Here is a 23,455-nt window from a genome sequence, read left to right on the forward strand (position 1 = left end):
GTAGCCACTTTATTTTTCTAATTTGAATAAAACATCGAGATATCTATACTTATTTATATTGTTGCTAATTTTCCAATTTTTGTATTAATAAATAATTGGATATCAAGTTTTGTAAATAGTTTATCTTGTGTTGTTTTTCCATGTTTGAATGTAGTTTGCAAACAAATTTCCAAATAGAACATTTTCTGAAAATATTTCTACATTTTTTTCATTTGTGTCAAACTTTAAAAGTAGTAGTTGTTTGTTAGCCACCGTTTCCGCAGCAAAATAACCTTCTGTTCCAAGTATCAATTTGCAATTACAGTGATGATAAATGTCAAATGAAGTCCATTTATCTAAGTTTATAGGTACTTTACTATAATACATTCCAGTTAATTTAGAGGCTTCACTGTCAAATTGTACTTTTGACATTTCTATTGCTTCAACCTGTTCACCTAACGGTGCTGAAATTTCAACAGCAAATTCATTTTTTTTTGTTTCACATTCCCATATACATTTCCATTTACTAACTTTAACAGTATCTTCAAAATTTATACCAATATTCGTTTTGTATAATGTTTTACTTATAATATTTACATGAATTGGACCACTAGTGTTTTTTGAATCATCTAACGGTATCAAACTAATTGTTGAATTATTGTTATTACTAGAAATAAATATTTCTAAATCAATTGATACCATCGTATTAGAAAACAAAGAAGGACTACGAGTAAAAATAGCTTTTATTGATAGATCTCCTGTTTGAGTTGGGCTCAATATTTCATAAGAATTGTCACTAGGTGCCATGGCACTTGTTCTTTTCCATTTTGAGTTTACTATTCCTATAGATACAGAAGAAAAATCTAAATCTAAAAGAAGATCCATATCATTTTTTGTAACATTAGGAGTATTTATCACAACGTTACTACTTTGAAGACCATTACACTCTTCTTCTGATTCATAGTCTTCGCTTTCATCTTCAGATTCATCGCTTTCTGAATCTCCAGTCTCATCTAAATTTGAACTTTCACTTTCTTCATCATCATCACTTTCATCTGTCTCATCTTCACAAGTATCACTACTATAAAATCCTTTGTTTAAATTTGTAGTTTCTTCTTTTATTAATGTATTTTGTGGAATAACTATTTCAGGATCTTTTCTTGCACATGGATCAGGTTGTACTTCACAAAATTCTGGTAACTCTTTATAATTTGAACATTTTTGATTTAATAAATGAGATAAAGTTCCAAGTTGATATAATTCTCTATCTTTAAATTGAGATTGTGAAATAGGTGATGGTTTTTCACTTAATAATAATGTTATATTTAATTTTTTTGGTCTTAAAATTAAATTTCTAATAAATCTGCATCTATCACGAACATCATAACTTTTATCATATCTTGCCAATTGTAAAACATATTGAACAAGTAATTCACTTTTTTCTCTTTCTAAAACCCATAATTTGACGGCAAGATTTAATGTTTGAAGTTTTACTATTTCTGCTTCTGATGCAAATGTTTTTGCTACAATTCTTAAAAGATCAATTGAATAACCACGAACTTGATTTATATGTGTTGATACTAACCAAATAACACAAGCTCTAGCTGATGGTGCCTTGATTGAATTTATAAGTCTTAGTAATCTTACAAGTAAAGATAGAGGAGCTTTTTGATGTAAAAGTTTTTTTAAAACTACAACAACAGATGAAACTAATTCTTCATTTGAATTAGCAATAAGTGAAACTAATCCAGTAAGACATAATTCAGCTACAGCCCCAACCTGAAGAGCACAATGTCCAATTGCTTCAATAGCTGGTCCAGCTAAATCATTCATTTTTACATATGTTTGTAATTCCTTTAATACAATTTGAACATTGGATTCCGTTGCAAGAGACTTGAGAATTTGTAATTTTAATAATTTGACATGCATAGAATCTCCATTTCTAACAAAAAATGACTTTAAATATGGTTCAAATATATTCTGAAAATAAATAAAAAATTATTATGAAATAAAAATTTAAAGCACTAAGCAAAAATAATCAAATCACATTTAAAATATAATACAATAAATTTACAACATGAATTGATTATTACTTTGCTAATAGCAAAAATTTCTTTTAATACCGAATTAGAATCAGATACTGCACATATTGTTGCTATGTTGACGAGAACTACATATTGTACTTCTCGTGGTCCACTTAATAATCTAACCAAAGCCTTTGAAACAATTGATAATTGTTGTGGTGGTGCTACATGATAAAACAACTGAGCCACTGCCATAACAACAGAACAATTTCTATTTTGTAAAAGAGGTTTTGCAGATTGAAGAAGTAAAAAATGATCAGGATCTAATGGATTGTCATTTTTAGGGGCAACAAATTGTGTTCTTGCATATCTTGTTAATAAACTTATCATGATAACTTGTCCCCATTCATCAACATCAACAAGAGCTCTACAAAGACTTCTATAATGTTTATGAAGTAATTGTAATTGATCTGGACAAGTTTCTTCAAAAGCATATACAGCAGATCCAAGAACTAATGTACGTTTATCACCTAATAAAAAATCTATACATTCAATAAGTTGTGGTTGTAATTCAGGTTCTAATGAAAATAATTTTGGTATTGCATGTGCAGCAACTTTTCTAACATATGCACTCATATCTCGTACTGCTTCTTTTATTGCCAACATCATTACTGGAGCTATCATTGAAACTCTTATACTTGAAAGTACTCGTAATGCACTAGCTCTTATTAATTGATTATGATCTTTTAAACCTCTTTGAAATGTACTAATTGATAATAGTGCTAATTCTTGTTGTTCCTCAGCATATCTTACTAGATAAACATATACAAGTTTTTTTAATTCTAAATTTTTAGCAGCAACATTTTTTACAACTGCTGGAAATAATTCAGAACAATCTTTTCCTTTTGCAACCATCTAAATAAAAAATTTAAACAAAATATATAAATAGTATGATGATGATAAATAAGCTCAGCAAGTGCATTCTCATTTTACTACAATATCTAGAAAACCTTTTCTAAGGATATTGTAATGAAAATTTCGTCCACATCTAAACGAATTTCAGGACCCCTGCACAAATCATCATGGCTTACACTAATCTTTGAACTATCTTAAGTAAATACAGTAATTTTAATAAAGTCAACTTTACGTTGACAACATTAAAAAATAAACTTACACTTATAACTCTTTTCATTGCATCCATTTTTAAATTTTCTTTACTACTATCAAGCATTTCTCGTAAATCAGCAAATCTACTGTTTTAATAAATTAAATAATTTTATTAAAAAAAAAAAAAACTTACGTTTTATTGTCAACCATAATTCCTCCTTCAGAATACTCAATTTCTGGAGTAGTTAAACCTTCAGCATATGCCATTCGCATTATTTGAACTGCAAGCATATTATTTTTTTAAATTAAATATTAATAAAAAAATAAATGACTATTGAATAATTTTTCTTTTTTTTTTTGAAGAATTATATCAATGTCTTTTTTTATTGTATAAATAAAATTATCGCGTTATTATTTTAAAAGGGTATTTAAAAAGTATAGATATGCTAAACAGTACTTAAAGTGAAAAACATTTTATATTTCATATCGATAATATTTTATATCAACTGTGTTAAATCAAAAAAAATATAAAGAAATTACTAAATAATTAAAGAACATTTCATCTCTAATTTTGATTGTAGTAAAAATTTATCAACAAATGTCAATCTTTTTTAATTGACAAGATGATTAAAAAATATAGATAATAATACAAAACAAGTCAATTAACATAAAATAATTACAATCAAATGGCCACTATCATGCACTATACAATATAGTCGATAACTCTAAGGCCTTGCTTTACACTTGTAAGTAAACACTTACACATTTGGGATGCCGCATTTTTAACAACATATTTATTTTGATTCTGTCAATAAATTTATCTTAGCTTATTTATTAATCCATATATCTATATTTAAAAATACTATTTAAATAAAATATATTATACTCGTTATAGCTAATACTTTTTCATATTTTAATATATATTAAGAATCAATAATAAAATATAAGCAAACAAAGAATAAATAACTTTTTATAATTTACTATATTTAATTATATTGGCAAAATATCAATTTTTATTCAATAGACAAACAAATTTATATTTCATTTAAATTTTTTTTTTCAAAATGCTTTCTTCATATGAATTCTTTTGAAAGTATTAATAAAAATATATCTTGAAAAAATCATATATAAATATCTAAACCAAATTAATTGTGTTTTGTGTTCCCGCATTGCTGAGTAAGCTGACAAGACATTTCTAAAATTTGATATATAAATATATCGTGAACGGGAGCGTGATAAAATCAAATCCCAAAAAGAGATATATTTTCTTAAAATTGAAATACTTTCAAGAACAAATACCTCAACATCAGTTGGAAGAAGACCATTACTGTAAAGATATTGTATTGATTTAAAACACCCTATATGATTGATATGTCCTGATACCCCATATTCATCAAATGTTAGTACAATATTAATATCAAGTTTTTCTACATGATCTAAAATATGTTTTGATAATTTTTCTTCCTCCCAACTTTCAGGACCATCTTTATAATTTGTCAAATCCATTATTAAAACATTTCCTTTTTTAACACCTAACTTCTCAACAGCATTAACCAATTCCTTTTTTCTTTCTCTTCCTTTTCCATAATAATCACCAGTTGTAACGCATAAAATATATACATCATTATTGGTAGTAGAAAGATCTCTAATAGTTGGTGAAAAAAACATTGTTTCATCATCAGGATGTGCAATTACAATTAAAATTCGTGAATTGTTTTTTAATTTAAATCCTCGATTTCCAGAAATTATAAAATATATTGATAGTATGAATAAAAAAAGATAAAATGTCAGAATAAAAATAATCATAGTAATAAATGACATTAACAAACCAATAAAATAAAACAATTTTTTTGTACTAGGCCTAATATTTTCAAAAAAAAAATCAATGTAGATAATTATGTAATTAATAAAATACACAATATAACAAACAAAATTTGCACCTAACTATCTTTTTTTGAAGAAACTTCTTCAATAATCTCTTTTAAATTATCACAATTTTTTGAGTCAGTATTTGGTTTTGAAGAAACCTCTTCAAATAACTCCGTCAAACTATTATAAACTTTTGAGTCGGGATTTGATTTTGAAATTTTAAGAGAATCACCAAATAAATTTTTCATTCTAGTGCCAAATTGTTTTGGTGTATTTACATCTAAGGCAAATGAAACACCTAATAAAAATAATGAGAATCCAGATACAGTTAATATTGTTGCTGTAGCAAGTGCCTTTGAAGCAAATGCTGTCCCTGAAATAATTTTTGCACGCGTCAACTCTTCACCTGAAGCTTGTTTTGTATATTTACGAGCTGATTTTATTCCAAAACCAAAAGTTATTGCAGCTGTAAATCCTGCCACTATAATAACAATATATTATTTAAAAAAATTTTAAATTCTTAACATCGTATCGTATAATAAACAATATTAAATAATAATATGAATAATTGACTAAAATAATTTTTATAAAAAAAAAGTTAAAAATCGCGTTTTAAATAAAAAAATTTTTTTAAACTTACAAGCTTTTATTAAATTAGGGGATATTTTAAAATCTGAACATTGGTTTTCCAAATTTTGGATCAAAGATAATGTCCTCTTATCATTTGAGTCATTAGATGTCATTATATATATATATATATACGAGAAAGCTGTCAGGTCTTAAATAGCAATCTAAAAATTAATATGATAAATGGTGAACTATATATTACATTAAATTTTACACAACGATCAATGCCGTTGTATAATATATTTTAAAAAAAAAGATTGTAATAATAAATAAGTTAAATTACTTTTCATAATTATTTCTATTATAACTAATATTATCTTGTAAAGATATTTTAATAATAATTGGAAAGAAGAGTACAAAAAAAAAGACTTAAGAAAGAAACAGGTAAACAAAAAAATTTATCGTTTATATAACTTAATATTTCATTAACTACTAACTATATTTTTTTTTTTATTAAAAAAAAATTATTTATTAAAATGGATGAAGATAATAAATCTTTTGACCTAACAAGAGTAACAAAAATTTTTACAGATTCTCTAAAAGATGAAACAGATGTCTTCTTAAAACAATACTTAAATGCCTATGAAGAATTAAGTAAGTAAGTAAGTTATAATGTTATATCTTTTTACTACTAACTTATTTAAAGAATATTCACTATGCTGGGTAGAATATTTGGATTTGTAGAATCAGATGTAGTTAATAAATTAAATATTCTGTCTACATGTCTGGAGAACAAACCAGAAAATTATAATGCTGTTCTAACAATGATTCAATATGAGTGTAGTGGTAATAATAAACCATTAGATCAAGGAAGTAGAACATTACTTCGTTTACATAGAGCATTAGATTTTATAATTAAGTTTGTTAATGGTTTAATGGAAGGCCATTGTTCAGGAATTTCAATTCATGAAATAGTTAAAAAAGCCTATGATGAAACTTTAGCTAATTTTCATGGATTTATAATAAGAAAAAGTGTGGGATTAGCTGTGTATGGTCTTCCTGATAGAGAACAAATATTAAGAAGATTTTTTAAAATTCCTGAATCTGAAGAAATACCTACTGAAAAAATTATAAATGAAGCAGAGGAATTTCATAGTGTAGCAAATGAAGTTTATAGTAGAATCCAAATTGCTTATGAAACAAGAAATTTACTTAACTTACCATAAATATACATATTAAGTCAAATAAGAAAGTTATATCATTAGTTAAAACCAGGTGTTAAATAACTGATAAATTAATTTAAAATATGTAAAATCATATAAAAGTTTGTTTTTTTTTAAATTAAAATAAAATAATATTAATGTCTTAAATAAATATTTAAATTTTACGTTGTGATATATTTCAAATTTTGATTAATTTTTAATGAAATAATAATATCTTAAAATACAAATAAATCACATATTATTATTAAAAATTATAAGAAAATCGGTCGCCTTAAGTATTTACTCAACGAAGTAATTTTATAGGTGAATTGTTATTGTCCTTCAAATCTCAGCTATATTATTTGTAAAGAAATAAAAATATTTAATTATCTTTTAAAAACTCTCTCATCAACTCCCCCGGCATATAATTCTAGTAATTTATTTTTTACTTCTACATTAATGAATTTGGTAAACAAAAGTGGAATGACGAACTTTGGAACCATTTAATTTTCTCTAATAACGATCATCTGTTTTACGTTTGGAGAAAAGTCTTACATGTTTAATATTAAGTATTTTAAATGTTGATATTCCATAGTCATGGTTGTGTCTTCAGATGGAGAATTTGTTGAGGAATCTTGTATTGGAGCCAATCTAGGAGATTATCCTATTATCATAGACGATATTAAAAGGTACTTTTTAATCGTTTTACTAATATTTTTATAAATTATAAACTCTTAGATACGCTTATGTTATCAGTGGAAAAGATGTACTTGTATTTGAAACAAAAAAAGGAAGACGAGTTAAAATTTTACATCATGATACTTATGTTAAAGGATTAACTTTGAGTCATCATAAATTAAATAGTTTTTTAGATACAGGTGAAAGAGTTTCGTGGATTTTAAATGATTATTCTATTGAAAATATACATCAATTTCCAGTGAATTCTATTAATTGGGTTTATAAAGTTGGAGATAATACAATTTTACTTGAAATAAACAAAAAAGGTGAACACAATTTATATTTGGTTGAAGGTGACAATGACGAAGAATTGCAAAAGTTGGTTACACTTCCAAATATTATTTCACATCCTGATAATATAGCAATTGGTAATGATTATGCAGTTTATACAGTTAAAAATCAACTATTTCTTGTTCCATTTGAAGATTCTAACATTTCTCCCTCTTCAATTGATGTAACATTAATTTTTGGAAATGCTTTGATTTCAGAACGTTTGAAATTTACTAAGGTTAAAATTGTTTCTGATAGTTTATTTGCTGCTCATTCTTTAGGAAGAATATATGTTTGGAGAAATTTAAGTACTATTGGATTACAAAAAACAAATAAACATTTTTTCCATGCAGCTGACAATGATATATGTTTTGATATTTCGGAAGGTTGTAATGTTTATGTTGGTACATCACATTGTGCTCTTGCTAGATGGAATTTAATTAATGATGGTGGTGGTCGTTGGCAATCTAAAGAAATGATTTCTAATTTTGAGTCTCCCGTTCATAGTGTTTCTTTATCACTATCATCAAAAGTCTGTTGTATTGTTCTTGAAGATAATTCTATAATATTTGTTAAAACAGATTCAATGACCATATTGTGTAAAGGGAAAACTCTTTTACAATCTTCTTATTATCCAATAAATAAAATTCAAGTAGATCCATTGAATCCAGATTTAGTTATATCAGATACTCGTCACGGTTCAATTCAATGGATGAATTTAGTTAAATGGCAAACAATAAAAACTAATGATATTGTTATGGAAAATGCAAGTGCTAGGAAAAATTATTGTAGTGATTTTGAAACTGTCCGATCATATGTTTATCTTTTTATAGCAACACCAGCTTTTATTGTAACATGTGAAAAACGAACATGTGATTTAAAAGAAGTATATGTGAAGTTTTGGAGAAGGCAAACAAAAGGAAAAAATAATTTACTTATAGAATTGGAAGATATTATTTGTGTTAATGAAGATATAACACATTTAACAGGAGATTTAGAAGAAATGCCTACTATTACGACATTTGAAAGTAAGGGTATAGGTATTAAAGATGCTCATTGTAATGCAGAATTTTTAACTGTTGATAAGAAAGGATTTATAGACATATGGAAAGGAGATCTTCATAGGTTTGGTAAATGGAGACAAGATGTTCAAAGAAATGGACAATGGCAAAAAACAAATGTTGTTGATATATCATCTATTAGAAAAAAATTATTTGCTTCTATTCATAAATCAAATACTCATTCAACACATCTTTTATTATGGTCGACAGAGAATATGAATATTCTACATTTGAACAATATTATATCCGATCTCACCTCAGTAAAATGGGCTCCAAAAAATTACCAAGAAATGTTGCTTGTTGGATCTAATAATTATATTGGATGTTTTAATGTTGAGTCATTTAGTTATAATTGGTTAGTTGAACAGACTGGGTTGTTACTTTACAGTGATCCATTTATTTCTTTTGTTTATAATGATACTGAAATAATGTTTTTTGATGTAATGGAAGGAAATGTATTAAAAACTTTAGTCTTTAAAAATCCACAAATTGAAGTAGTAGCAACAACACACAATGGAATGACGTGTGTCACTGGATTATCAAATGATGGATTTACACTTTTAAAAGATGCTAACATTACGGAAACAAATGAAGAAGATATTAGAACAGAAGCACCAAAAACAGCTTTCTCAAAACTTATTGAAATTAATCGTAAACATGCTAAAGAAGGGCAAAATGATATTGTTTTATTTGATAGTGTTAGAAAAGCTAAGAAAATATTAGAAGGAGCTGCATTTGCTTTGGCCCCTATATCGCAGTTAGCTCCACTTTTCATTAAATCTTGTTTAATCAAAAAACAATAAGTAAACTAACTTTAGTAAATATGTTACAATTTATTTTTAATTTTTATTGTTATTGTTTGATATTTTTGTTGAAATTAAGTGGATAAAATCAGATTTTCGATCTTTCAATTTGTTTTGGTGCTGGAATGCCAAATTGTTTTTCAACTTTTCTTCCAAGACTTTGTAATGATACACAAACTGAAAAAAGATCCCTACCATCATATAGGTCAACTGATTGAAAAGTTTCTTCATCTATAACTCCAAAGGAACGTGCAGCATTACAAAACTGGTTTATATTTTCCAAACAATTAAAATTTGACATAGGTTTCATAATTTTTTTGATTGTTCCAGGTTTTATTGCATTAATAAGTCTATATAAAATATATCATATAAAAAAAAAATATAAAAAAAAAACATACTTGCAAAGAAGTGTTCCATCTCTTAAAATTTCTTTGAATTTTTCAGCTGTACATTCAGTTTCAATATCCTCTTTAGTAATATCCTTAATCCAATCCAATAAATATTTTCCCTCAGTTTCATTGAATTTTGATGCTTGTTTATCTAGGACAGCTGCAGCAAGGCCATGAGGTCTTGGTCTATGATAAGATTGAGACATATTAGATTTTAATGTTTATTGTAAATGAGTAAACTAAGGAAACTATTTTTATATAAAATTTTATCACTATTTGTACTAAATTTTTAAGAAGACATAACCTCTCTTCAACATCATTAACTTTACTGTACAAATAACTTTTTTAACAAACTATAATATCTATAACTTATGATCCGGTTGTGAAAGTGATTTGTGTGAAATCAATTTATCTCGAGTATATCTAATGCTGACTAAGCAATCTTTCTTTACATTAAACATTAAGTCAATTTTTGTATTATGAAATATCTTAATTTTTTTTTATATATTGAGATATTTTAAGGATATTTTATAAATTGACATTTATCAACAAATATCAAATGACATTGTTAGTATGCTTTTTATAAAAAAAATTATAAATTTTTTTTTCAAAATTTAATCAAAAATATTTTTAAACTATTGTTTTATATATTAAAGTTTTTATTGACAGATATAATTTAAAATCAAAATGAAGGTTTCATGTGATATTCAATATCTTTACTATCTCTAATACAACTTTTCGTTAAATTTTCAATTCCATTTTTTGTATATAAAATGTCATCTTCTATACGAAAACCAATACCTTTAAATTCATCTCTTACAAATGGATTATCATTTGTTATATAAACACCAGGTTCAACAGTAAAAACAACTCCTTCTGTTAGTGGTATATTTCTTTTAACACTAGGTGAATCATGAACATCTAATCCTATAAAATTAAAAATGACACAAAACATTTTAGTAATGTTAAACTTAATGTTTTTTTTTCTACTATATATTATCAGAAAAACCTACCTAAGTAATGTGAAATATGATGTGGACATATATCATTAACAATATGTATCAACTCTTCATCTGTATGATAGGAATTTTTGAAAAGTTGCATTTCAGAAAAATATTGTGACATTTTTTTTAGCATATAAAAATAAAGATCACTTAAAAGTAATGGTTGTCTTGTATTACAATAATCTAAACAGTCAGAATGAACTTCATCTAATGCATCGTATAATGCTTTTTGAATTGGTGTAAATGAACCAGATATTGGAAAACATCGAGTAATGTCTGAAGAGTATCCTTCATAATCACAACCTGCATCAATTAATATACAATCAGAAAAATTAATTGGTCTATTTGCATCGAGATAATGTATAATGTTAGCACGTTTACCGGCTCCAATAACTGGAGGATAAGCTAAACAATCTGCACCACGTCTTCTCATTTCATATTCTAGAAGTCCAACAAAAACATTTTCATGATTTACATTTAGGCCTTTTTTAATTACACTATTCATTGAACGTGAACCAATTTCACAAGTTTTTCGTATTATATTTATTTCATCTTCTGATTTTATCCATCGCAATTCATCAAGTTTATCAGCTATATTTGTTCGTGAAATTCCTTTTAAAAACAATTTTTTTTCAATATCATCAAAATTTCTACTCATATCAAAACCAAATGTGGATTTTTCTCTACTATTTAAAAAATTTTCATACTCTGATAATGGAAGTATCTCATCTAAACTTCCATTTTTTTTAATAGTTAAATCATCAATTCTTTTTCCATGCCATATATTATCATGTTCTGTTTCTTCTTTTAAAAATAATATAGATTTATGATTTGAAGAATTAGCTTCTGAAGTAATGACTAATTTAGCATCTGGAAAAACACCACCACATAGATATCTGAAATAAGAACATTGTCGAAATTTATGAGGAACATCAGGAGCACAAAAAGAAGTTTTATTAGTTGGAATGACAGCAGTTATTGGAATTTTAGAATTGTTTTCTTTTCTTATAAGATCAATTAGTTTTGATTGTCTTAAATGATATTCAGATGGTTTTATTGTACAATTTGTATAACAATTCCTAACTAATTTTAACATTCTTTAAAAATTTTTTAATACAAATGAAAGAAAATATTGTAGATATTTGTTTAAGTGTTAACTTATCTCATACTAACAAAATAAAAAATTTTATTTATTTAATTATATATAAACTATTACTATAAATGTAAACATTACCTAATCATCTACAAAAAAAAAATATATTAAATCCTAACAGACAATCCACCATTGATGACAAAATTTTCACCAGTCGTAAACATAGCTCCTCTTCCACATAAAAATTCAACAGTATTAGTACATTCATAAATTTTACCAACTCTGCCTAATGGTACAAGTTGTTCCAATTGTGACCGTAACTCATCATTTGGTTCATCCCATATAGCACCGCTTCCATCTTCAGAAATCATACCAACTGAAACTGAATTAACTCGACAATTTTTTTGTCCATACATTTGTGATAAAGTTTTTGTAAGTCCAAGAATACCTGAATTCACAACAGAATACACTCCAACATCCAAAAAAGGAGTAAAACCAGTAATTGAAGCCATTAAAACAACTGAAGGATTTTCTGATTTTTGTAATAATGGATAAAACTTGTTTGATAAATCAAAAGACGATGTTAAATACTTGTTACACATTTCATTAAAATCTTTTGTCGTTGCATCTGTAATGAGTCCTTTAACGGTATTTTGTTGGTGATTTATAACTAATGAATCTAACTTTCCAAATTCATTATCAACGACTTCTATTAATTTTTTTCTTTCATCTTCTTTTGTAATATCTATAACATTTCCTGTAACATCAACACCTATACCACTAAGAGTTTCAATAGCACGTGTTGTTTTTCCATTACATGTTCCGGTTACAAAAATTTTTGCTCCAGCCATACCAATTCTTCGAGCCAAAGCATAACCTAATGGTGTTGCAATATTAGTCACAACAGCACATTGTCCAGCCAATGTTTGAAGTGGTTTCATTTTTTTAATGTCTACAAAAAAATAAATTTTTAACTTGGAAATAAATAGAAAATATTTTTAAAAAATAGAAATATACCTCATTTTATATGTAAAATAAAAATATTAAATTAAACGTCTATACTATTCCAATTCATGTTTTGACACGATTGCCTTTCCCTCCTTAATATATAAACAGTTGGTCATTTTTTTAAGTGCTCAGTATTTGATAATAATTCTCAAGATCACTGTCTTTTTTTTGTAGAAGTTTTTATTCCTAATTCAGTACATATTGATTGTATATTATCTTTATTTAAAAATAAGTATCTATTCGAAAAAATGTCTGCTTCACTTAAAATGTCAAAATATGATAAATGGGTAAAGCAATTTGTTGAAAATGTTGATGTTTTATCACATGAATTTTGCGATATGAACTATGATGAAAATCATGGTAATAGTCAATCTAAAGCATCTTTGGCTGATATAACTAAATGTTTTGATAATTCAGATTTTACTGATACAATTGTAAGTATTGATATTATTAATTTCATAATTTATTTGTAGGTAAAATTATACGATCATTTTGCTGAAAGGTCAAAGATTGATGGTGGGAAAGATTTTTGTAATTTTCTTAAACGATTTATTTATGCTTTGGATCATGTTGAAAACAATGATGAATATGCATTTATAATGGCAAAGCATATGCTGAATAGTTTACATTCTTTTAAACTTGAACATGTTTCAATTAGAATATTGATGGGATTAATTCAGAATATTATTTTTTTTATTAGTAGTTCAAATCTTCTTGAATTAGCTGGTCTGATAAATTCAAAAATAAATGAATCTAAAGTTGGAAATGAATTACCGGAACATTTTTTAATTGGTTCAACATTAATTTTACGGAGAATTTGCATGTTTAACGAATTATCGGATAAGGGTATGGATGGACAGTCAGGAGTTGAATTTATTCAGCTATTTTTCTTTAGTATTTTAGAAGATACTAATTCTTCAGGATCTTGTGATGCATTCCGTTTAACATCCTACTTTAATGTTCCAGATATTTATAGATTATACATTGAAAATGTTTTTTCAAATTCTTTTGAGTCTTTTACAACTTCTGAACGCGCTAATTTTCTTAAAAAATGCTTTAACTTTTTACAAGACATGGATGACAAAGACGTACATATGTTGTTTGAGAAGTACTTTCAATGTTGGAAACAATTATCTTCTATTGAGTTAATAGAAGCTAAGCCTATGTTTGTTGAATTTTATGAACTCATTTCTAAAGATGAATTAATTGTATGTAGATTACTTTCAATATTAAAATCTTCAATGACATCTGTTATGAATTCTTCTTTTGGATTCATTGTTGCTATAATTTTATGTTCATCAAAGATTCTCACTGAAAAGGCTGTAAAAGATGTTGTCGATATTTTTATACGTCTTTGGAAAAGTTCTTTTGAATTAGATAATAATGCTTGGTTAATCCATGTTATTGGAACTTCTCCAGTTTCTACATGGAAGGAAAAATTTAGTGTTTTATTTGAAGTTTTTGATTTAGATGAAGAATATAAATCTATGTTTATGCCTGGAATAGAAGATTTATGTTTATCTTTAATTTCATACAAGACAAAAGAAAGTAATAATGATGTGAAGAAAAATGTTATTTGTGGAGAAGATTCTATAGCATTTCTTGGAAAATGGATTTTTTTGAAGATAATAACTATGGATGAAATGACATTTTGCAAATGCATTGAATGCCTTTTCAAATTAATAAAGAATTCAATTTGTAATGGCAGTGCATGTATTTTCTTTATTGATATTTTAATTAATGTTGTTAAAAGAGATAAAGAAAAACTAAGCGAATGTTGGAAATTAATATCTAATTTTATTGAAAATATTTTTAAAGCCCCAGATGGTGATTTATGTTGTACAGTTATTCGTGCATTACTTCCAATAATAATGGAACATGTAGAATTGCGAAAGATTGTACTTGAGGAAGTTAAAAGTTGTATGAGGCAAACAACAACTCACGATAAAGTTATTCCTCTTCTTTTTTATTTATTACGTGCCGTGACAGAACAAGCGGATGTAGTTGAAATGAATAATTATTCACAATCATTTGCTACTTATGCTACACTTTCTGCAAAAAATGGTTACAAAAAATCTCCAGATGAAGTTATAGCTCTTGATATTTATGCAATTATAAAAAAAAGTTTACTTAAAGGAGCTACAACTAAGTCAATTTTGTACAAAAATTTGATTGACAATTGTGTTAAAAATAGCAATATTATTCCTCATTCACTTCATTTGTTGTTGGAAGAAATGTATAATATTAATGACGTGTCAATGGATGAAATTGTTACATCTGATAATGGCATCATAATCATTAACAAACCATTACCACAATTGATAGCTGCAATAACTAGAATAATTAGACTTTCTGTTCTTCGGGATATCAATAATAGTGTTGTGGAAAGTAATGCATTTAAACTTGAAGAAAAAGTTGAGTTAATATTAAATCAAGTAAAAGAAAAATCTTTAGATGATTTTCAAATTTCTAGTGATTTTTGTATGTCTATAAATAATATTGAAGGAGCGAAAAATATTGTTTATGCAAAATTGATGCTTCAGATGTATAATATTTCTCTAGAATATATGTGGAGTTTTGGTGATATAATAAACAAGAAACAATCTTGTGAATCATTTATTAATTTATTAACGAATCGTGAGAAATTACAAAATATTCTTTCAACTGTAAAAAAAAATAATGTAAAAATTAAGGGACATAATTTAACAAGTTGTTTTGATAAATTAAGTCCAGTTGAGTTAGATGATAAAATTTTGTCATCTATGTTAAATACAGTTGTTTCACTTGAAGAAGAAGGAAACAATGAAAAAGTTTTAACAGAAGAAAATCGTATTGTATTAACTAAATTTGTTGTTCAATGTTTCCATGAAAAAATTATAAATATAGATGCCTTTAACGTTCATGGAACTCTTAGTATGAAAATGTTATCAAGTATTGCTACAAACCTTTATCACATATTTTACGTAAAAAAAGGTTCATTTTTTTCATTAATTCCTTTTAATGATAATATAAGAACTCTTGCATTAGAAACTTTTATCCACATTCTAATATATATAACAAAAAAGTATGAAGCCAATTCAGAATCTACATTAGCTATTATTTTTAAAGAAATTCTAGCATTCCATGATAGTAATGGTGACACTCAAATAAAACCAATATCTGAGGATAAATATATTAATACCATAGGAACTTACTATTGCTTCTTTGTATTTTCTGGTATAGCATCTACAATTTCTGCAGAGGAAGAATTTTTAAGTAACCCCAAAGAAATCTTAAGAAGAGGTGAAGCATTTCTTAAACTTTTTAATCACATTGTTGATATCATACCAAATTCATATTGTTCTGTTAAAAAACGATTTCTTCTTGATGCTTGTAAATTAACTATGAAGATTTATTCAAAAAAGAATTTAACACAAATAACTGACATTGCAAATGAACTCTGGAAACTTGTTTTTAAACTTGTGTTTTCCTCACAAATATACAGTAACGGTAGTATTAATAAAATGTTATCAACAGTTATTGATTCCATCACTATTATACTTGCATCAACAGGAACGGATGATGAAAAATACCTTAAAAGAACATTAAAATCTATAACTTACGAAAATGTAAATGACATTTTTAATATGCATGTTAAAATCATTCAAAAGATGATTCATAATGTAGAAACTTCTGTTCATATATATTCCCATTTATATCTTGACTTTACTGATCAGTTTCTTACTTTACTTTTTAATGATTGTGACATGATTATGAAATATGTTTGTGACATTGTTGAAACTAGTATTGACTATGATTGTAATAAAAATGTTGTTGCTGAGATGCTTACGAATTTATATAAGGCATTAACATCAATATTAAATCAAGTAAGTTTTGTTTAATAATCCTATGCTGACCCTCTTCATAGGCCACAAGAGTGTACGACAATCGACCTTGAATCTTACTGATAATTTTTTGTTTATTTTTACTTTTTTATTTTAGTTTATGTCTAAATGTAATCAGAAAAAAGAAATGTTAGAATGGAACTGCCTTGAATCATTATCATCATTAATTAATGGTAACATTTATAATATATATAAAATGAGTAAAGAAGGATTTTTCAATGAGACTAATGATTTTGATAATGAGGAAAAAACAAATAGTACAATGAAGAAATTAAAAGCTGAATATAAAAAAAATGATACAATTCTTCATAATTATAATTTAGCAATTAAGTATTTTGAAATCGTCATTCAAAGTACATATAAACGAGAAATGAAGTGTGAAAAATTTTTTTCAATTTTTTAATTTTTTTTTTAAATTGTGTTTTTATATAAATATCAGAGCGAAATTAGTATTTGTTGTAAATTGATATTTACAAATATTTTTTTTGTCATACAATAAAAATATTTTTTACAAAAATAAATAGTTTTTTGTTATGTATAATTAAAAAAAATTTTACTTTTAAACATCTAATTCCAACATGAATTTTCAAAGATGAACAATTTTTACAAAAACTATAATGACATTCTTTAAAACAACATTTAAAGATTATAAATCTAAGTTTTAATAGACATTTTTTGATTAATCATATTCAAAAGTATTCTTAAAAAACAATAATATTTAAATTTCACAACAAGCATTAATAGTCAAGTTTTTAATACATAATAACTTGGTAATTCAGAAGAATTGATTGTCAGAAAGTAACGCAAATTGGATTAAAACTATTGTATACTAGATAACATGATAAATCTATTGTTAAAAATTATCAAAAAAAACGTGAGTAAAAAAAAGTAATTGATAGTATAAGATGTAATTAATAAGCAAAAAATTGACAGTAATTTTTAATAACAACCACTACAATGATAAGAAAATATAACTTTTTTTTAAAAACAACAATATTAAATTTTTGATTTAAGGTTCATGTTGAGATAATCTTTATGAATCACTTCTAAAAATATTATCCAGCTCATTTTCTAATTATATCATTTACATTTCAATAAAAATTTATTAATTTAGTTTTTGTATATTTTAAATATATTATCAAACTGGCTACTTTTTTTTTATGGTTTTATAAACAATAAATGTTTGAAAAGATAGATTATTCTATCTTTTAAACTAGATATATTAAATCGTAAAATATAAAATGAATGGCTCCATTTAAATTCTACAATACTTCCTACTATTCATGACTCCTCCACCTATATGACCTATTTTTATATTATATTTTAACAAAAGTACAATTATATCGTCATACTATTTTCTTGGTATACATCTATAGTGTAAATATTAGATTTTTAATACTAAACCATTATTAATACATAACTTAACAATTGAATTATTTAGAAAATCAAACTTGTAGGTATCACTTACCAATAAGTGCCATCTAACATTTTTACTTTTATTTATATTTATTAGATAGAAAAAAAAATTTATTTGAATTTATTATAAATTCAAAAAATGATTATTTGCCGGTCTGTATATTGGGATATATTTCCATATTCAAAATTTATATTTAAATTTCCCTTGATAATAATTTTATTGACAATAATATTTTTTACTGTTATTCCATTAATTATATTATTTATTAAACCAATACATTTAACAAATAATCCAGAAAAGGTATAATATTATTAATTTTTTTTTTTTTTTTTCATAAAGTATTTATAAATATATATTAAATTATTATTTTTAGGGTTTTGATACACGAGATACATATTATTCAGGACCACGTTTGGCATGGGATCAAATTCAAGGTATTTTATCATTAGGTAACAGGGTACCATTTCAATATGATAATATTAATGAACAAAATTTAATTGAAGCATCATTTAAAAAAAATAATGACATTAAATTACAAAATTCAAGATTAAAAAGAAATTGGGCTGATAATTTAGTTGCATCTTTAACTAATGTAGCATGTTATGAGAATCCCATACCTGCAATGGATTATTTGTCACAATTTGTCATAGAAATACCATCAATTGATAAAATATTTGATCCTGATTTTCTTACAGATATGTGTTTATTACAAGATGAATTGATGGATGAAATTATGTATTTTGGTGGTATGACACCATACAAAAGTATATTTCATATTGCAAATTTTTTTTCATGTTTTTCACCAAACTATAGAGTTAATTGTACATTTATGAATTATGATGATATTCAATATTCAAAAAGTTTAATGGAAACATGCCTGCCATACAGAGATCAAATTATTTCATGTAGAAAACATTGTCATAAATTAGGAAATCCTTTAACAATAGAAACATGTTTAAGTTGTGAAAATGATGAAATACCAAAAAATTGTTCAAGTCAAATGGTTTTTGATTTATTTTATAGAATATTACCTAAATATATACCTGGAAGACCAATTTATTTAAATAATTATTTACCATTTTTTTCATATACAGCGTATAAATTACAAGGAATGGATGTAAATATTAAGAAATATGTAGAATTAGAAAAAAAATTAAAGGAAATATTTAAAAAATCAAAATTTATACAATTAAAAGGTCTTAATTTTGAGGTAAAAAGAGATTTATTATTACCTTATGCAATTAGGGATTCAAAACTTGCAATTATTGCAGCTATAATAGTTTTTATTATTATTGGATTATATTCTTTTTCTATTACTTATACATTAGCAATACTATATATGTTATCAACATCAGTTTTATCCGCTTTAGCGGTTTATACATTTTTTACCCAAGATTTTCCATTATTAAATTTAGTTGTATTTGTATTATTAATAGCAATTGGAAGTGATGATGCTTTTTTAGTATATTCATCATTTAAAAGTGGTGAGAACTTTGATGTATATACATTTCATGAAAGTTTAAAACATATAGCAACAACAATGTTTTTAACACAATTTTCAACTGTAGTGCCATTTTTTGTTAACATATTATCAAAAGTAATTGTATTTCGATCATTTGGATTATTTGCTGGTTTTACATTAACATTTAACTATTTTCTATTAATTTCATTTCTACCAGCCTTTGTAGCATTAGAAAAAAAATTATCAAAACAAATTTGTCCTCGTTTAAAACCACCAACAATTAAGTGGATGAATAAATTAATTAACCATTCAATTAATGAAATCTTACCGGCTGTTGTTATACAAGGTCGATTTGTTTGGATTGTGTCCTTAACAATTTATTCAGGAATATCTATTTTTATTATTATTAATCAATTACATTTACCACAATATAATCCTTTACAATTATTTGCTAGAAACAATCTTCATGAGTGGTTTGATAACAATGCAGAAATTCAATTTGAATTTGTAGAAACAAAATTAGCATTACCATTAAATATGCGATTAGTTTGGGGACTTAATAAAGTTCAATCACTTTCACATTTTAATGCTGATAAAGTTACTAATGTTACTGTAGATAAAAGATTTAGAATTCGAACGTTAACAGAATTAAAAAATTTAGCAAAAGAACTTTATCGTATGAGAAATTTACCCTTTGTTCAACATCCTACAAAATTTTGGCCTGAAAGATTTTTAGATTGGTCTAAAACTTTACCATGTACACCAGATGCAGCTTGTTGTAATGTAACAAATAAATATTTTGAAGATGATTTCTTAGATTATTGTATGAGAATATCAACAACACAAATACCTACAATGTTTAATGATACACCAATATATCATAATGTTACTTTTGAATTTGTTGGGTATACAGCATTATTACCAACACAATTAAAATATAATCATAGATTTAAATTATTATCAGAAGCATTTGATAAATTTGATAATGAATTTATTCCTATGATGTCATCAAATAATTTTTGGTATTCTCCGGAATGGAGTCTTATGTCAATATGGATAGATTTACAAAAAGCAATTGTTTCTGATTGTCAATATAGTACATATATTTCAATTTTTGTTGTTGCAATTTTTGCATTTATATGCCTTAAATTAAAAAGTATTGTTGCATTAATATGTATAACATTTATTGTTATATCATCTGGAGGAACAGTTGTATTTTTTGGATGGGAATTAGGTGTTCTTGAAGCAGTTATTCTTGTTCTTGTTGTTGGATTATCCTTTGACTATACTCTTCATTATGGAGCTGCAATTCCAAAATCAGGATGTGTTTATCATAGAATTGAGCAAGCATTAAAAACAGCAGCTGTACCAGTTGCATTAGCAGCATCCACTAGTTTTTTAGCTGGATTTGTAATGTTATTTTCTATAACACATGCATTTTTTCAAGTAGGAATGTTTTTAGTTGTATCTATATTGGCAAGTTATATTTTTTCAACATTTTTCTTTTTACCTCTGTTATATATGACATTGAAAGAGAATGATGATTGTAATTATTGTAAAAAAGAACAAAAATTTCCAGGTGAAAAGATGAAAACTTTTGCAAAATTTTAGTTTTTAAATATGTGGTACAAGAATACTTCTTTAAAATTAAACAAAAACATAATCGACATTTATTAAAATAATAAAAAAAAACGTACAATATAAATATTTGTATAGACGTATTCTTAATAGATGTCAAAAATTTATATATTTCAACAATTATAATTTACCAAAGATCTTTTTTTTTTTATTTTAATTTTTAACGGGTTCTCAATAAATTTTTTAATTCATATTAAATAAAATTGTTTACATTTAAAATATATTTACTTATTTAAAAAGTGATTATATTTTATTTGAAAAGTAATATTTTTTTTTCTATTTGTTTCTAACATAAACAATACTTGCAAAGAAATATAAACTTTTTTTGTATTATTGTCATTTCATTTTAACATAAAAATTCTTCTAAGTATCTTTGATGTAAATTTTTTTTTATACTATAGTCAATTATTTCTTTTTTATCTTTGAATATAATTATCTCTCTGATATAGTAATGTTAGTAACAACTTAATATAAAAGCTTATATTTTAAAACATTGACTTTTATGATTTACAAGGTTTATTTTGAACACTTTTATTACAATTATAATTCCTATCATTGGTAAAAGTTAAATAGTAATGACTATTTTTGCAATTATATACTTCTCGAACTTTCTCTATACATGAGTAATAATTGACATACGTATTAAAATAACTATAAAAGGCGTAAATTTACATTTAATTTCATTTTATAAAAATATTTTACTGTTTGTAACTATTTTTATAAAAGAAAATGACATTGTACATTTTTGTTAAATTATTTTTAAAAATTACGATTTATTTTTAAAGTACTTATATAAAAAAATATTTTTATAATTATTATTATTTTTTAGGAGATAGTCGATTTACAACAATGGTATACAAACTTACATATTTTGGAGTTCGTGGATATGGTGAACCAGCAAGACTTATGTTTAGACATGCTGGAGTAGATTTTGACGATAATGTTATTGATCATTCTGTTTGGCCAAAAATTAAACCAACAACTCCATTTGGACAAGTTCCAGTTTTAGAAGTTGAAGGAAAACAAATTGCTCAATCATTTGCAATTTATAGATTTTTGGGAAACAAATTTGGCCTTTGCCCAGGTAATGAAGTTGACAAGGCTATGGCTGATTCTATTGCTGAATATGTCAAGGAATTTGATAACAAGGTAGAGTTTAGTCTAATTTTATACAATAACATAAGTTTTATAGGCACATGATTACTTTATTATTATACTTGGATTTATGCAAGGTGACAAGGTTAGTATATATTAACTTGTAATTATTATTATTTTTTTCTATTTATAAATATAGGATGCTGAATGGAAAAATAAGGTATTACCAGCTGTTGAACAATATTTCCCAGTTATTACTAATTGGTTGAAGGCTGCTGGAAATGGTTATTTAACAAAAGCTGGTTTGTCGTGGGTTGACTTTTTTGCCGCTGAAAAACTTGGAAATGTTGTTAATACATGTCAAACTGTTGCTGCAAAATATCCAGAGATCAAAGCTTTTGTTGATAAAATTTACTCTCTTCCAACAATTAAGAGTTACGTTGAATCCCGTTCAAAAGTACCATACTAAATCTGGACTTCTTTTCATTATCTCAGATGATTATTGTTCTTGTTAAAATATGATAGATTGTATTTCATATTAATATTGAAATAAATAAAAATTTTCGTGATATCGTTTTAAAAGTTTATTTATTCAATCATAGATAAGATTATGCGCTTTTTTCTACATAGAAAAGATTAATTTTAATTTCACATAAAATACTGGAAAGTAAATATGGGTACATTTTCCTAAGGAGCGTGTCATTTATGTGTTATTGATAGTAATGTTATGTGTTTAAATATACAACATAGATAGATAGTTACAAAAGTTGTTAAAATAACCAAATAAAACTTTATGAAGTTAAGTACTAGAGACAATACATTAATATAAGTGTATTTTATTTGAA

At 25.3% G+C, this 23,455-nt stretch overlaps 10 protein-coding genes across 10 annotated transcripts; 4 read left to right on the plus strand and 6 right to left on the minus strand.

The window, feature by feature from the left end:
- Positions 1–120: 120 nt before the first annotated feature.
- On the minus strand, positions 121–3,401 carry SRAE_2000231400 (Ruby; the record flags this gene model as incomplete). Its single annotated transcript, XM_024653370.1, has 4 exons — positions 121–1,959; positions 2,103–2,918; positions 3,178–3,256; positions 3,304–3,401. 4 exons carry the CDS (start codon positions 3,399–3,401, stop codon positions 121–123), a joined length of 2,832 nt encoding a protein of 943 aa, XP_024506853.1.
- A 768-nt stretch (positions 3,402–4,169) lies between these two features.
- SRAE_2000231500 (N-acetylglucosaminyl-phosphatidylinositol de-N-acetylase) lies at positions 4,170–4,778 on the minus strand (the record flags this gene model as incomplete). The annotated part of the gene is made up of 1 exon (XM_024653371.1): positions 4,170–4,778. The coding sequence occupies one exon, from the start codon at positions 4,776–4,778 to the stop codon at positions 4,170–4,172; it is 609 nt and encodes a 202-aa protein (XP_024506854.1).
- A 272-nt stretch (positions 4,779–5,050) lies between these two features.
- On the minus strand, positions 5,051–5,722 carry SRAE_2000231600 (Hypothetical protein; the record flags this gene model as incomplete). Its single annotated transcript, XM_024653372.1, has 3 exons — positions 5,051–5,352; positions 5,410–5,460; positions 5,620–5,722. The coding sequence occupies 3 exons, from the start codon at positions 5,720–5,722 to the stop codon at positions 5,051–5,053; spliced, it is 456 nt and encodes a 151-aa protein (XP_024506855.1).
- Positions 5,723–6,082: 360 nt separating this feature from the next.
- Positions 6,083–6,772, plus strand: SRAE_2000231700 (Glycolipid transfer protein domain-containing protein; the record flags this gene model as incomplete). The annotated part of the gene is made up of 2 exons (XM_024653373.1): positions 6,083–6,204; positions 6,253–6,772. The coding sequence occupies 2 exons, from the start codon at positions 6,083–6,085 to the stop codon at positions 6,770–6,772; spliced, it is 642 nt and encodes a 213-aa protein (XP_024506856.1).
- Positions 6,773–7,345: 573 nt separating this feature from the next.
- On the plus strand, positions 7,346–9,620 carry SRAE_2000231800 (Quinonprotein alcohol dehydrogenase-like superfamily domain and WD40/YVTN repeat-like-containing domain-containing protein; the record flags this gene model as incomplete). The annotated part of the gene is made up of 2 exons (XM_024653375.1): positions 7,346–7,437; positions 7,487–9,620. The coding sequence occupies 2 exons, from the start codon at positions 7,346–7,348 to the stop codon at positions 9,618–9,620; spliced, it is 2,226 nt and encodes a 741-aa protein (XP_024506857.1).
- An 88-nt stretch (positions 9,621–9,708) lies between these two features.
- On the minus strand, positions 9,709–10,215 carry SRAE_2000231900 (Calponin homology domain and Smooth muscle protein/calponin family-containing protein; the record flags this gene model as incomplete). The annotated part of the gene is made up of 2 exons (XM_024653376.1): positions 9,709–9,970; positions 10,019–10,215. The coding sequence occupies 2 exons, from the start codon at positions 10,213–10,215 to the stop codon at positions 9,709–9,711; spliced, it is 459 nt and encodes a 152-aa protein (XP_024506858.1).
- Positions 10,216–10,691: 476 nt separating this feature from the next.
- SRAE_2000232000 (Probable Xaa-Pro aminopeptidase 3) lies at positions 10,692–12,255 on the minus strand (the record flags this gene model as incomplete). The annotated part of the gene is made up of 3 exons (XM_024653377.1): positions 10,692–10,936; positions 11,023–12,110; positions 12,248–12,255. 3 exons carry the CDS (start codon positions 12,253–12,255, stop codon positions 10,692–10,694), a joined length of 1,341 nt encoding a protein of 446 aa, XP_024506859.1.
- An 18-nt stretch (positions 12,256–12,273) lies between these two features.
- SRAE_2000232100 (Glucose/ribitol dehydrogenase family and NAD(P)-binding domain-containing protein) lies at positions 12,274–13,047 on the minus strand (the record flags this gene model as incomplete). Its single annotated transcript, XM_024653378.1, has 1 exon — positions 12,274–13,047. The coding sequence occupies one exon, from the start codon at positions 13,045–13,047 to the stop codon at positions 12,274–12,276; it is 774 nt and encodes a 257-aa protein (XP_024506860.1).
- Positions 13,048–13,362: 315 nt separating this feature from the next.
- Positions 13,363–17,401, plus strand: SRAE_2000232200 (Hypothetical protein; the record flags this gene model as incomplete). Its single annotated transcript, XM_024653379.1, has 3 exons — positions 13,363–13,548; positions 13,588–16,980; positions 17,096–17,401. The coding sequence occupies 3 exons, from the start codon at positions 13,363–13,365 to the stop codon at positions 17,399–17,401; spliced, it is 3,885 nt and encodes a 1,294-aa protein (XP_024506861.1).
- A 1,152-nt stretch (positions 17,402–18,553) lies between these two features.
- Positions 18,554–23,079, plus strand: SRAE_2000232300 (Protein dispatched; the record flags this gene model as incomplete). Its single annotated transcript, XM_024653380.1, has 5 exons — positions 18,554–18,715; positions 18,789–21,456; positions 22,345–22,664; positions 22,708–22,755; positions 22,810–23,079. 5 exons carry the CDS (start codon positions 18,554–18,556, stop codon positions 23,077–23,079), a joined length of 3,468 nt encoding a protein of 1,155 aa, XP_024506862.1.
- Positions 23,080–23,455: the final 376 nt, after the last annotated feature.

Source organism: Strongyloides ratti (assembly GCF_001040885.1).
Source record: "Strongyloides ratti genome assembly S_ratti_ED321, chromosome : 2".
Classification (NCBI taxonomy): Eukaryota; Metazoa; Nematoda; class Chromadorea; order Rhabditida; family Strongyloididae; genus Strongyloides; species Strongyloides ratti.